The sequence below is a fragment of the Haliotis rubra genome, unplaced genomic scaffold, assembly GCF_003918875.1.
Source record: "Haliotis rubra isolate DU_JTF1 unplaced genomic scaffold, ASM391887v1 Scf404, whole genome shotgun sequence".
NCBI classification, from domain to species: Eukaryota; Metazoa; Mollusca; class Gastropoda; order Lepetellida; family Haliotidae; genus Haliotis; species Haliotis rubra.
This window is the reverse complement of record NW_025767085.1, coordinates 349,391-363,666: the sequence shown is the minus strand read 5'-3', so window position 1 is coordinate 363,666 and position 14,276 is coordinate 349,391. Positions and strand designations below refer to the sequence as shown.

Genomic DNA, 14,276 nt, shown 5'->3' with positions numbered 1-14,276 from the left:
AAATACAGGCTAATCATAACATTAAAGATTTCAAGTGTGTGCGTGGAGATCGTAACACAAATACTCGTAGGTCATATTTAAGGTACAAATTCAAGGTAGACAACGACGTCAGTCGAAACAACCCCCTTGAATCACATTTAAGGTATTATATTCATAGAAACTAATGGCACGTGTCAAACCAATCCTCTTAAATCATATTTACGGTACATATTCAACGAAACCAATAACACGTGATTGATCTGGTCTGATTGATCTGAAAAGTCCTAACTTAACCACGCCCTCCACCTACACCGCATATCAATATATTCAATAGCCCCATTCATATCTGCATCACGATATTGTGTATATAAAAATATGATCAAGAGCAGCTAGCCACGCAAGTTTGTGAAACAAAAAACTACTAAAAATGCAAAAGAGTTGGCAGTTGCTGAAACCGGTTGCTACAAACCGTCTGCGTTTTTGTCGATTGCATTTCTCAAACGTCAGACTATGTCAAAAACTCTTCTGGTTTTGTTTTTCAAATATCAAATACCAATTTCAGCAATACCTGTGTCTCTGTCAGGAGCTCACAGAGAACACAAATGAGCTCTAAAATAACCACTGGTTTTGTAGAAAATTACATGAATGTAGAAAATAATGTGAGTTTGAAAAAAAAAGTACTTCGGGGAGAAGGTGCCTTGAAAATGCCTTACCTTGGAAACAAGTAACTCGACTTTTATACACTGCCTTACCAATCCGACTTTACTTGGTAACGTAACTTACAGCCTTGATTTATTGAGAAATCCGTTCTCAGCTAACATAAAACATCTTCGAAACATTTTCATGAGCTTTCAAAACAGTTCTTCAAAACGTTTTCGTAACGTTATAAAAATGCTTCACAACTATGTAAATGTCACTGAAATGGGTTTTTATAAATGCTATTCACGAACAAACGCTACAATATGGGCAAAATTATTTCATATTATTATTTTCATGTTGTTGCAATGTTTTTGAAACGCTGCAGAAATGTTATGCATGAACATATTCAATGAAATATTGTCATCGTGAAGTTTTTGAATGGCATTTAGAAGATGGACGAACATGAATACATGACACTTTTATGGATAACAACTTCTTTTTATTCTTTACACGACGTTTCAGAGCTTATTCTTGCTCCTTCATCAGGTGAATACTGAGTCAGTACAAAGAGTGAATATATATAGATAAAACATGTTTACACATTGCAAAGAGGGAAAATGTACAAAGATAACTATAATTACGCAGCCAACAATATAATCACGAAGCCAATAACATTACGAAACCAATAGGATAGGATAAAAGATAACAATGAACGGATGAAGCCAGGAGATTATAGGACAACAGAGTATACACTGGGAAGGTAAATGCCTTGGTCCCGGTTAATGTCTGGCTTCTTTCTCTGGATCTCAATGCTTTCTTGAAGTTTCCGCTTCTTCCAGTGGTTGATGTTGGTGTGTAGAATCTGGGTTTGTTGCCAGGAAATATGGTGGTCGGGATTTTTGATGAGGTGTTCCGAAAGATCAGATTTCATGTCAGATTTTTCTACAGAGGTCTTGTGTTCTTTTATCCTGGTAGCTATGGGGCGTGATGTCTCTCCTATGTATTTGTCTCCGCAGTTGCATGCTATTTCGTATATACATCCTCGTGGATTTGGGGTGGACTCAATGGTACCTTTCTTCAATATTGCGATGTTTTGTTGTCTCAGATAGTCTACATTGCCATTGGGTGCTAGTTGTTGGAGTCCATTTTCTATTCCAGTAATGAATTCATCCGGTGTCCTCTTGGTGGATGTAGGAATGAACTAGGAGAGTTTCTTGTGCTTGGGTTAGAGTCTTACTACTTAGGTTGCCTACAGTCTTTGACGTAGATTGGCTGGTGTTCTTTCTGGACTGGTTTTGCTGTTTGTGGAGACTTTCTGATTTCAGCTCTTGGAACTTACGTGCTTGTGTTGTTTTGGTCTTTTGGTGAACATGTGAGGAGTTTCTCTCAGCTAGCTTTTGGACCTTGTCATAGATGGGTGGTGACAGCTGGAATTTTTGTGATATGTATACGAAATATAGCATGCAACTGCGGAGACAAATACATAGGAGAGACATCACGCCCCATAGCTACCAGGATAAAAGAACACAAGACCTCTGTAGAAAAATCTGACATGAAATCTGCCCTTTCGGAACACCTCATCAAAAATCCAGACCACCATATTTCCTGGCAACAAACCCAGATTCTACACACCAACATCAACCACTGGAAGAAGCGGAAACTTCAAGAAAGCATTGAGATCCAGAGAAAGAAGCCAGACATTAACCGGGACCAAGGCATTTACCTTCCCAGTGTATACACTGTTGTCCTATAATCTCCTGGCTTCATCCGTTCATTGTTATCTTTTATCCTATCCTGTTGGTTTCCTATTATGTTGTTATTCTTGTACAACACTCCACCCCAACTCTTGGATTTGTGTACACAATACATTGTTTTCTTAATCCAACCTTATTGGCTTCGTAATGTTATTGGCTTCGTGATTATATTGTTGGCTACGTAATTATATTGTTATCTTTGTACATTTTCCCTCCTTGCATTGTGTAAACATGTTTTATCTATATATACTAGCCACATAGTATATATAGTGCATTGTCAAAATATTATCCCAGTTGATAAGTACGATAACAATGTCAAAGGTACATGTAAACTTTAATGGAGGGATCATGAGACCATAACGGGAGAATTTCAATTGAAAAGTCAATCACAATGACGTCACGAGTCCACAAGCGGGACAGGGGTCAAACGACCATGTCACAAGCTCAATACCGGGTATGTCCACCATCGGCATTGAGAACAGCAGTGCATCGACGACGCATAGAGCCTATCAAACGTGCATGGAAGGCTTGTGGGATGTCACGCCAGATTCTCTCAAGTTCTGTTGCAAGGTCAAGGACGTTATCTGGCGGATGAGGAAGACGGCGTAGACGTCGATCCATCTCGTCCTAAACATGCTCTATCGGGGAGAGATCTGGTGAATTTGCAGGCCAAGGCAGTAAATCAACGTTGTGGTGTTGCAAGAAATCCATAGCAACCCTTGCCGTATGAGGGCGGGCATTGTCCTGTTGGAATGTTAGCCCAGGGCCATGACGTTGCAGAAAAGCAGTTGCCACAGGTCGAAGAATCTGATCCCTGTAGCCCACACCAGTTAAGTTGCCCTGAACAACCACCAAAGGAGTTCTTTGGCGTGCTGTTATTCCACCCCAAATCATCACGGAACCACCACCAAAGCGATTCCTCTCAAAGACACAGGCTTGTACATAACGTTTCCCACGCGTCTATAGGCACGTTGACGTCCATCACTATGGGAAATGTTAAACCTGGACTCATCTGTAAAAAACCCATTTCTCCACCAAAACAAGGGTCTGCGGACATGATTTCGGCACCACATTCGGCGAGCTTGTCGATGACGTTGTGTCAGGATAGGCCGTATGGCGGGACGTCGTGGTCTGATCCCGTGATGACGTAGACGTTGTTGAACTGTGTTGGGGTGGATACGGCGAAGTCCTGGGATGGTTCGGGCAGTCATCACTGCAGTCTGAAACCTGTGGCGCAGATGGGTCACCCATATGCATCTGTCCTGTCTTGGCGTTGTTACACGTGGACGTCCAGACCGTGGCCGATCGATGACGTCATTTGTGTGTTGGTAGCGTCTCACCAGTGCAGAAATGGTGTTCCGGTGGCAGTCGAAATGTGCAGCCACCTGTCGTTGAGACATTCCCCCACGGACCATCCCAATGGCCTCATGACGTTGTGCAGATGTGAGCCTTGGCATGCTATGCGTTTCAATAGCCGTTTATTTTTTGACCGATCGCAAGGGCAGGGGTTGAGCTTTCCAAAGTGACAGTATTGTGTGGCATTCATTTGCTCTGTTTCTCTTTCCCGAAATGCACGTGCAACAACGTATTGCACGTCTCAAGGACGAACCCACTGACGTCACGGAACGTGGCACGTGCATGCATGTTGGAGACATGTCACTAATCTCTGAGTTTAAATCCTTATGTGTCTACACAGGTTTGATAAATTTAGATTTTAAATTTTTGTATGCACAGTTTCTTTATGTGCCTAGTAGGCACTGGATGAAGGAGCAAGAATTAGCTCTGAAACGTCGTGTAAATAATAAAAAAGAAGTTGTTATCCATAAAAGTGTCATGTATTCATATTGTCATCGTGTTTTGAAACATTGTGGACACATTTATGCCAAATCATACAAATAAGGTGTAAATATCTCACAGCTACTGAAAATTTTATTGAAATATTTTGATAATGTTATTAATAAACGTCATGCTCCAACATTAGTGCAACAGTTTCACAATAAGTTAAAGACATGTTATGAAACGCTGCAGAAATGTTTTGCAATAACAGATATAAATATTTCTCGGAGTGCAGGAATGGTTGTCTGAAGTCACCATCACTCACAGTTATCCCTCAAAATACGTTTCACACAGATCACGTTGATGGTAAGGCACAATCAATTTATATTGCCAATCAATATACATTTTAAATGTGTACGAGAGGCCTTAAATGCAGCGTTGTTTATCATTTCCACCACGTTTAGTGACGCCGCTGACACCTTTGTTAATTATGATTAAGTACGATAGTCCAGTATACAGCGACATCAGAAACATTACTCAACGTCCCAAGGGAGCAATACCCCTTCACTGGCGATGACCTGGTTAGGATTGGTAGGGACCCAAAGCCTGTTATTATAGACAGTTTACGTGACGTCATAAACGACGCTTTCGGAGAACGCCACTGCAATGACAGGTTCACCCTCATTGCTTGTCCGTTTCTACGTGTATTCAGTTAGAATTTCATCTGTAACGGCAACGGAATTTGTCCAAAATGTTTAGCTTGAACTTCAGTTATATCCATGGTCTGATATTGTTCATTAATAGTGAAAAAACAATCCCCTTCACTGATTTACCCACTTGAACTGGAAAAGGTCTGTCTCAGTGTCTCAAGTGTTTACTTCAGTTCTATACAATATCTACGTTGACATGAAACTGTCCGAATAACAGGGAACACTAGCTTTCGTTTCCTTCTATGTAGACCAGCATTCCATCAGGATCCGCCTTTGGCGTCTATGTTTCACAACATACCCTAATACCCAAGATATTATCGAACATGTTGTTATTTGGAAGTCTTCAAAGACTTTTATGGCTCTTGCTCACAAGTTGCTTGATCAGGCTTGAAATATTCAAGGCTTACTAAGGCTTTCATAAAGTTTTATTGGAGACATTTGGATGTCATTTCCAAATTTGCTTATCAGTCACAGACATTCTGTCCAATGCAGTTCCCTGTTTTCCGTGTCTTTAGGTGAGTTTTTACTTTCCTTTGAATGTGAGAATGTGGTATCATCACTTTCTGAAAGTGATTCATTAGTACATGTTCGTGATGAGTGGAAATCTTACAAAAATGAACGGACTCTGCATTCAGAAGAGAGCTCCAATGATTGTGGAAATTTGTTTTGTCGGTTTTGTAATCTGAACTCTTTGTCAGGTGTTTGAGTTTTATATTCGCCCTGTTTATGATGGATTAGCTGACATGGCTATACTACTGATCTTTGGTTTGATGTTAACGCTTCGACCTGTGGTTTTTAGCATTTATTATTATGAAACTGGTATTTCTCGCTTTGTCTTCGAGAGTTCATGACGAGTCTCTGTGGCTTCAGTCTCGGTCCTCACTGGCTGTTACAACTATTACTACAACCACCACCACCACTACTTCTACTACTACTACTACTACTACTACTACTACTACACTTCTACTACTGCTGCTGCTGCTGCTACTACTACTACTACTGCTGCTGCTGCTGCTTCTGCTGCTGCTTCTGATACTACTACTACTGCTACCACTACCATCACCACTACTACCTCTACCACCTCCTATGTTTACCACCACCCCATCTTTAAAGAAATGACATACGATAATCAAACAGTAGAATCATTTCGTACTCCGGGTCTCTTCAAGAGTTCTGTCGCTGTTGAAGTACATAGAAGTAAGATACACTAAGACATTAATCTGGCTTAGTTGGGTGTGTCAGGAAGAACCAATGAAATTGCTTCCTCTGGATATCACGTGACGCAGGCAATATCTTCATGATAGCTATTTGGAGAGAAGAAGCCGGCAAATTGTACCGGAAACCTGGGATCAAATTCATCGATTACTTAATGGGTAGTATGAAACATTTCCAGAAAACATTCAGCTAAAAAGGCGCTTACGTGCGACGGGCTGACGACAGTGTGATATTCCCAATAGACGGAGCGTTAGTATGGCGACAAGGCTCTTATATCGAACAATTGTTGGGCTGTTACTTAAAGACATCTAATTGCAATAATCCAATGAGTCTTTAAAGCATTTATTCTTAACTTTAGTGCACTATTCAAATCATACTTAAATGCAACGTGTCTATAACACGTCCGTCCGCAGTATGTGGTAGATTGCAAGTGCTTCATCAGTGCTCATGGTCGTTGTTCGTAAATGCAGTTACGTCGGGAAGCAATTAAGATACGCACACGTAACAGTCTAGTCCCGACTTTCCTGCACTTACATTGCATCAGTTTTACCGTCTACTCGGAGACTTACTTCAAAGTCTGAGTTCAAGGGAAGAGGTAGTCTGGTCCTGGCTGGCGGTGTAATATAGTCACTTTGAAGGGCAATGCTCTACGGTATGTATATTCAAATGTCATACGTAAAGGAAGAAAATGGAAGTTACATACTACAGAAGCCATACTCTTAGGGAGTCTTTTCGTAAACTTAATGTATCTGATTCTTATAAAATGAAAAAATGTACTGAGTTGGTGTTGATGGGAAAATTATATTGATGGTTGTTTTATGTTCTATTTCGGTACCAGAGACATTTTCAAGTCTGGTTGATACAACGAGTAGGATGTCTGGTCTCTGTGACCAGATCACAACGGCATGTTTTAGCAGGCACACGTTTCCCTGACTGGTTTTCACCCGATATTTGCGTGTGTAAATCAAATTGGTAATATGTTACTGCTCGTCATCACAGCAGTGTGTCAACAGTTTCCTCGCTGAATCTCCTTTCTCTCAATTTACCGAACCATTAACTTATGACTCTTTTGAAGACAGATTGAACGTTTGGAAGATAACGATTTTGTGCTTGCACTTCTCCATGGTCAATTATTTGCAACAATGGGTTGATACCTATAATCCAGTTTTAACAGGGAGCATTATTGATTGGCGGTATAAACATTTTTCGAGTCAATTGAGTCATTTTTCGAGGCGCAGTTATAACATCGCATACACGCATGTCGTGTTGCATCCTATAATCAGGCATTGGTGGCTTAAAATCTGTTAATGCACTGCAGCATCTGTCGTTAAGGCTTCCATGGATATATGATATGATGTACTGCCACATTCTCATTCATAAAAATCATTGCCGAAATATATATCAGAAGAATATAGTAGGAACGTTGCAAACCAGACTTCGTACACATGTGCCATATTCATTCATAGCACGGAAAACCTAACGCTCCTCACACCATAGTTCACATTGCATGGTTGCGTCCTGTATTTGTGACAGGTTCTTCTGGTCGCTTGTATCCAATAATGTATCAACAATATCATATTCGACCTTCTATGGTACGGCTTCAGTGTATACAGTTGAATGTCTGTGTGTATGTATCAGTTTCTATATACATCATTCTCTGCAGTCTGTATATCACTCTCTGTGAACATACCACTCTCTGTATATATCGGGGCGGTGGGCTAACGGTTAAAGGCCCGGGTTCGATTCCCCACATGGGTACAATGCGTGAAACCCATTTCTGATGTCCTCCGCATTCATATTACTTGAATACTGGTAAAAACCATACTCACTCACTCACTCACTGTGTATATAACATTCCACATGTTACCATATGTAAATCGGTTAAAGGGACATTAACGGTTTTAATGCTACATGAAGACAAGACATTCTCTGTCTCCAGGCCTAGTTGTGCATGCCTTGAAGAGAGCTGATGTCTGATAGTCTTCATACACCACCGGTCTGCAGTGTCAGTATACAGATACTGAGGGGAATCAATATAGGCAGCATCTAGCCACCTGAGACTTTCAAGTATGATAGGTTTGATTAATGAGAGACTCTGAGCAAGAAATAGGGACTCTCACTTAACCCAACAGAGCTATAACTGTCTGGTAGAATGCACTTGTAATGTCATGTGTAGAGGGGCGTTATAGTGTTTCATACCAACACTGTTCAAGCACCAGGGAATGTCACGTGTAGAGTACCGTTATAGTGTTTCATACCAACACTGTTCAAGCACCAGGGAATGTCAAGTGTAGAGGGGCGTTATAATGTTCCATACCAACACTGTTCAAGCACCAGGGAATGTCATGTGAAGAGGGGCGTTATAGTGTTTCGTACCAACACTGTTCAGGCACCAGGGAATGTCATGTGTAGAGTACCGTTATAGTTTTTCATACCAACACTGTTCAGGCACCAGGGAATGTCACGTGTAGAGGGGCGTTATAGTGTTTAATACCAACACTGTTCAGGCACCAGGGAATGTCAAGTGTAGAGTACCGTTATAGTTTTTCATACCAACACTGTTCAAGCACCAGGGCATGTCATGTGTAGAGGGGCGTTATAGTGTTTCATACCAACACTGTTCAAGCGGTTATCTCCCATTTGACAGACACCCATTTGACAGACACCCAGTTGGCAGACACTGAGCAAGAAGGTTAATTAGGGTAACACCTACGGGTATAATGGAACAGTCCACTGTCTAGTGAGTGGAGGAGGCTGAGCTTGTAACAGGTTCGTTATTGAGAAGCTTGGTTTGGTTGTGTGTAAATAAAACTTTATCAGGTTCAAGACACCTGGATTGATGCCATGGACTCCTCCCCAGCCTCTGACCGCATTGAGGACTTCAAGGATTACATGGTCGTCACATGGGTGGACTATGATGCCCGATTCCCACTGTCACTTTGGAACCATCACAACACTGTAGGACCAAGGACCAACAACAACTTGGAAGGTTTTCATAGTCGGAAGAACAGATCCCTTCCACACCACCACCCCAATATAATTCGCTTTGTGGAAGTAATTCGGAGGATCGAGATGGCTGACAGAGCCAAGCTGAGACAACTCGACTTTGGGGCTGCTCCTCCAAGTCGCAAGCGAGTCTACAGAGAGATCGACAACAGGATCCTGAGGCTCAAAGACACACTGAGTCGCGGCGAGAAAACTCCTCTTCAGTTCCTAGATGCGGTGGCCAACCTCTTAAAACTTAGTCTAACAAGACACGAACTTTAATGGACTTGCTATAACTAAACATAAATTAGATCTATAAATACGGATAAAAGTTTTGCTATGTAAAGGATATATCTACTTGAAGCTATTATATTCTTATAAAATATTATATTCTTGTTATCAAATAAATATTAGATTTTTTTCTTGTGTTTTTATGTGGACTATTCCATTATAATGTGTAGGTAACAGGTGGTTGCTAATCTGTTCATTGAACCGTAAATGTTGTTGTTTTAAGGTGTCTGCGAACTGGCTGTCTGCGTAATGGGAGGACACCGTTCAAGCACCAGGGCATGTCATGTGTAGAGGGGCGTTATAGTGTTTCATACCAACACTGTTCAGGCACCAGGGAATGTCAAGTGTAGAGTACCGTTATAGTTTTTCATACCAACACTGTTCAAGCACCGGAGAACACAATAGTTTACAATGGGTTACATATAAACACGGCGAGGAATATGAGTAATAGGAAAACTGAAATAGGATCTATCAAAACACAACCATTGTTGCAAGTTCTATGCGTGGCACACGAAAATGGAAACAGGGTCTATGAATAACACGAGCATTGGTTTTTGGAAGGCCACTACAACACTGAAGCAGGTTATGAAAGTGACACACGATCATTCAAGCAAAGTGTATTGTAGCACGTTCAGTGAGTGACATGAATACTGAAGCAGGTTCCTAGAGTAACATACGGACATTAAAACGAGTAACACACCGACATCGAAGAAGGTTCTCAAAGTGACACACGAAATTTTGAAACAAAATTCTATCATTAACAAGCAGAAATTATAGCACTATCCGTGAATAATACCAACATGGAATCAAGTTCTGTGAAAAACACCAACATGAAGCACTTTCAGTAACACTAACTAAAAGTAGGTTTTATGAGTAACGAACATTGAAGCAAATTCTGTAGCACACACATTTTGAAGCAGGAATCTATGTGTAATACAAACATTGAAGCACGTTCAGAGAGTAACAGACCGACATTGAAGCATGTTCACAGGTTCTCTGTGTCAGTAACACAAATACACGGAGTAACACCTGCGAGAACAACAGAGTTGAAGCAGGATCTATGAGTAACACACGTACGCCGAAGAAGGCTCAACAGAGTTGAAGCAGGACCTATGAGTAACACACGTACGCCGAAGAAGGCTCAACAGAGTTGAAGCAGGACCTATGAGTAACACACGTACGCCGAAGAAGGCTCAACAGAGTTGAAGCAGGACTTATGAGTAACACACGAACGCTGAAGAAGGCTCAACAGAGTTGAAGCAGGATCTATGAGTAACTCACGAACGCTGAAGAAGGCTCAACAGAGTTGAAGCAGGACCTATGAGTAACACACGAACGCTGAAGAAGGCTCAACAGAGTTGAAGCAGGACCTATGAGTAACACACGAACGCTGAAGAAGGCTCAACAGAGTTGAAGCAGGATCTATGAGTAACACACGAACGCTGAAGAAGGCTCAACAGTAACATCAACACTTGAAATTGTTTTAATGAGTAACACATATGTAGCACAGGTTGTTTTCAAGTGACGTGTTGCTCCACACCATGGTGTTGAGAAATCAGCATGCGCGTTGGTCTCGCTCTTTTAAACTGCCAAAACGGATTCCACGTGGGGTGACGTTTATGACACACGTGGTACGTTTTTGGATAGAGATTTCAAAAATGTTTCAATAATGTTTCAGGTAAGGATGCCCCAATGCCTGGTCGAACAGCGTTCTTCGTAGGCCTGAAGAACAACCGCGGCCCGGTGAAGCAGAACAGCGATCTGCTCTTCGACAAAATCATAACCAACGTGGGTGGGGACTTCGACACCAAATCCGGCCGCTACACCGCCCCGTATAACGGCACCTACATGTTCAACATCGTTGTCGCCGCCCAGGGGAGGCAGAGGGTGAGTAACAACACTCTCGGACAGATGAGGACAGACAGACCGATAGACACATGGACAGAGGGCCACTGTTGTCGCTGCTTAGATATGCCCAAAGACACAGTGAGTAGCTGCTCTACTATACAACGTAACGAATTAACATCTGTAGAGAAGATGAATTTGTCCACATTGCACTGTTATCTGTATGGTCTTATAGACACACGTAACCCTGTTGTTCCACTGTGAAAAACCATTGGTTTATATGCGTCAAAGCGCACTGTCATGACAGTAACGGTCTCGGGCATAAGATCACCGATTATACACCAAATTTCCTTTAAAGTTTAACATCAACTTCTGGGCCAAATTCATGTGTTTGATATTTGCCAATCCCAACAGAAAGTCCGATGTATCTGCAGCCATAAATATCTGAGCAAGGATATGAGCAAAATTGGCATCCTGACCGATGCCTTATCGTTTTCTAAAAATATGTGTTATCAATATGGAAGTCAAGCATTTCACTCACTGTTTTCTCAGTAAACTTCGTATAACATTTGATTTCAGTATTGACAGATTGGTTTATTCTTTAAACTTTAAGATAGAGATATCAGGTCTACGTACTTCACGTTTTGAGACAACTGTGACGTGGATCAAAGAATGAAAGTTTTTTCTTACGTTTTTCGTGAGGAAGAGGTGTTTTAATTTGAAAAAATCAAAGGTTTTAACAAAACAAATGGTTTGTTTCTGAGACCGCCAAAAGATCAAGATTTAGATTTTTTAGTCCCGATTGGTGCACAGTTCACATTGGACCTATGAACAAAGGCGTGATGTTACGTGGTTGTAAACTTACAGATATTGTTACTTCATCCAACACATCTCATTTCGTGTCTCAACAGGCGGCGGTAAATCTGATGAAGAAGGGTGAGATGGTGGCGACGGTTTGGGCCGAGAGTATTCCTTACTGGGCGTCAGCCTCCAACTCCGCCATCTTGAACTTGTCCCGCGGGGACCAGGTGTGGCTGGTGCTCTTGTCCCGAGCCTCCTACATCCACGGCTACATGTACTCCACCTTCTCCGGACACCTCCTCTTCAAGGACCAGGACTGAGGCACCAAAACAAAGAGACGAGGATGGTGGACAACGATAGCTGAATCTGAAAACGGAAACGATTTTAGTTTGGGGGGAACTTTAAGCCGGATATGCCCCAATGGGTGGTGTTACTAGCTGCAAGATGTCATTTCACACACCTAGTTCAAAACTTTTGTTTTTGTAAATGATATAATTATTAGTCCCCTAAATTGGTATTATGACACTGAAAGTGTAAAGAAGGCGTCTTTGTCTTGCCAATGACAAACTCGTCAACTGCAAGACCGGTTCCTGAGTCCTATTTGAATCGTACAATGGTGATATTTATGGGTAGATACCTCCCATGTGTTGTTAAGGTCAAAGTAACCAAAACGTTAACTTACGATATGATATTCCTGACTGCGAGACCTTCAGTGACAACACCGCGTTGTTAACGCCTAAAGGGAGATAACTGTGTCATATTTAGTATCGTACTTGTGTTCAGAAGGACTACGTTTATGCAACAGGATGTTCACACGATTTTCATACGTTTCGTATTGTTAATAGCAACATTAGCTTTCCTATATTAGTTCGGTATAGACATAGATCATGATATTGTTTGATTGTTGTGTAAGTTATGTACATACTTTTACATAAATTGTAGGTAAACCAACCATTTCTTGGCGTCTTGCATGGCGTGTTCCAAAACCATGTGGATTTGTAAAACCATTCCAGAATCTCATGTGTTAGAATTCATATTCAGTGTGCTGTTAAAGATACATATATTCGATACAGTCAAGTTTCCTTGACTTCATTGTGCATTAATCGGGGTTTTTATTTTCATATCAGTTACAAGCTAAGATGGTTGTTTTCATTTTGGGCTTTTGCAGTAGGACGTCTGTAAATGAAGTTCCTTTTTATCTCCTATCCGTGATCGTTGCCGTTGCAAGAACTGGAGAGTATGTTTACTTTCGCGGTGGTAGTGTTTCCTGTTGGAGTACGTACGATATAGCGCTCAGGGGGCTTGAATCACTATATGGGGATGGTGGAGTAGCGGCTAGGCCATATGGTTAAAGCTTCCGCTTGTCATCCCCCAAACCCCGGTTCGATTACCAACATTGACACCATGTGTGAACCCCATTTCTGGTGTCCCCCACGTGATGTTGTTGGAATGTTGCTGTAAGCAGCGTAAGACTATACTCACCCATTTTGGCATCTGTTAATTTCCCCCGTACGTTATTCATTACCTTTGGTGTAACATAATATAACAAAATAGACTACAAAAATGATATCAGGTCTACACAGAAAACTACTTGTTTATATTTATAATATTTCCGATATTTTTTATCGTACAATACATATGAATAAAAAAAAAAGGAGGCTATAAAATAATACAGCGCTCTTTCGTGATAAATTCAGATATTATATAGAAATGTATAGTTATTACCATACTTGAAAACCCCACAACTTCACGATAATATAGATAATATATATTGTTTAATAATAACTTCTTCATAATACCGTACACATAATATTCTACTCTCATTCTACTCTCTCTTAGATATCTTATCCGGATTCTCTCCTGCATGAGACTTAACACACAAATAACATGAATTCTCCTTTATAATAGATTACATGTTGACTTATGAAGTATAGACATTGTGTAAATAGTCTCCTTCACTGTAACACAGTGAATATAATTAATATTCTTCAGTATTCTGAACACGCTCCTCTAATGTATTCGAAGTTAGACATTACGTGAAGCTATTCGTCTTCGAATTTCTTTCTAGATAATTATATACACGCATAGGCGGATCCAGAGGGGGGGTGCAGGGGTGCGCACCCCCCCTTTTGTCCTGAAAGTTTATTAAATGACCATTGAAACTCTGGTGAAGTGAAGTGTGCACCCTCCCTTTTCTCAATAGTGTGCACCCCCCCCTTTCTCAAAAAGCTGTATCCGCCCCTGACACGCTGCCCAAGTACATTCCACTATATAAATGCAG

At 41.2% G+C, this 14,276-nt stretch overlaps 1 protein-coding gene across 1 annotated transcript in view; it reads left to right on the top strand.

Annotated features, from left to right (window-relative positions):
- Positions 1-13,436, top strand: part of LOC124287682 (C1q-related factor-like) — a 69,178-nt gene extending 55,742 nt beyond the window's left edge. Inside the window, 2 exon segments of the mRNA XM_046724188.1 lie at positions 11,028-11,236; positions 12,106-13,436. Of these exon segments, the coding sequence (XP_046580144.1) occupies positions 11,028-11,236; positions 12,106-12,315 (419 nt within the window). The 3' untranslated portion in view covers positions 12,316-13,436.
- The last annotated feature ends 840 nt before the right edge of the window (positions 13,437-14,276 follow it).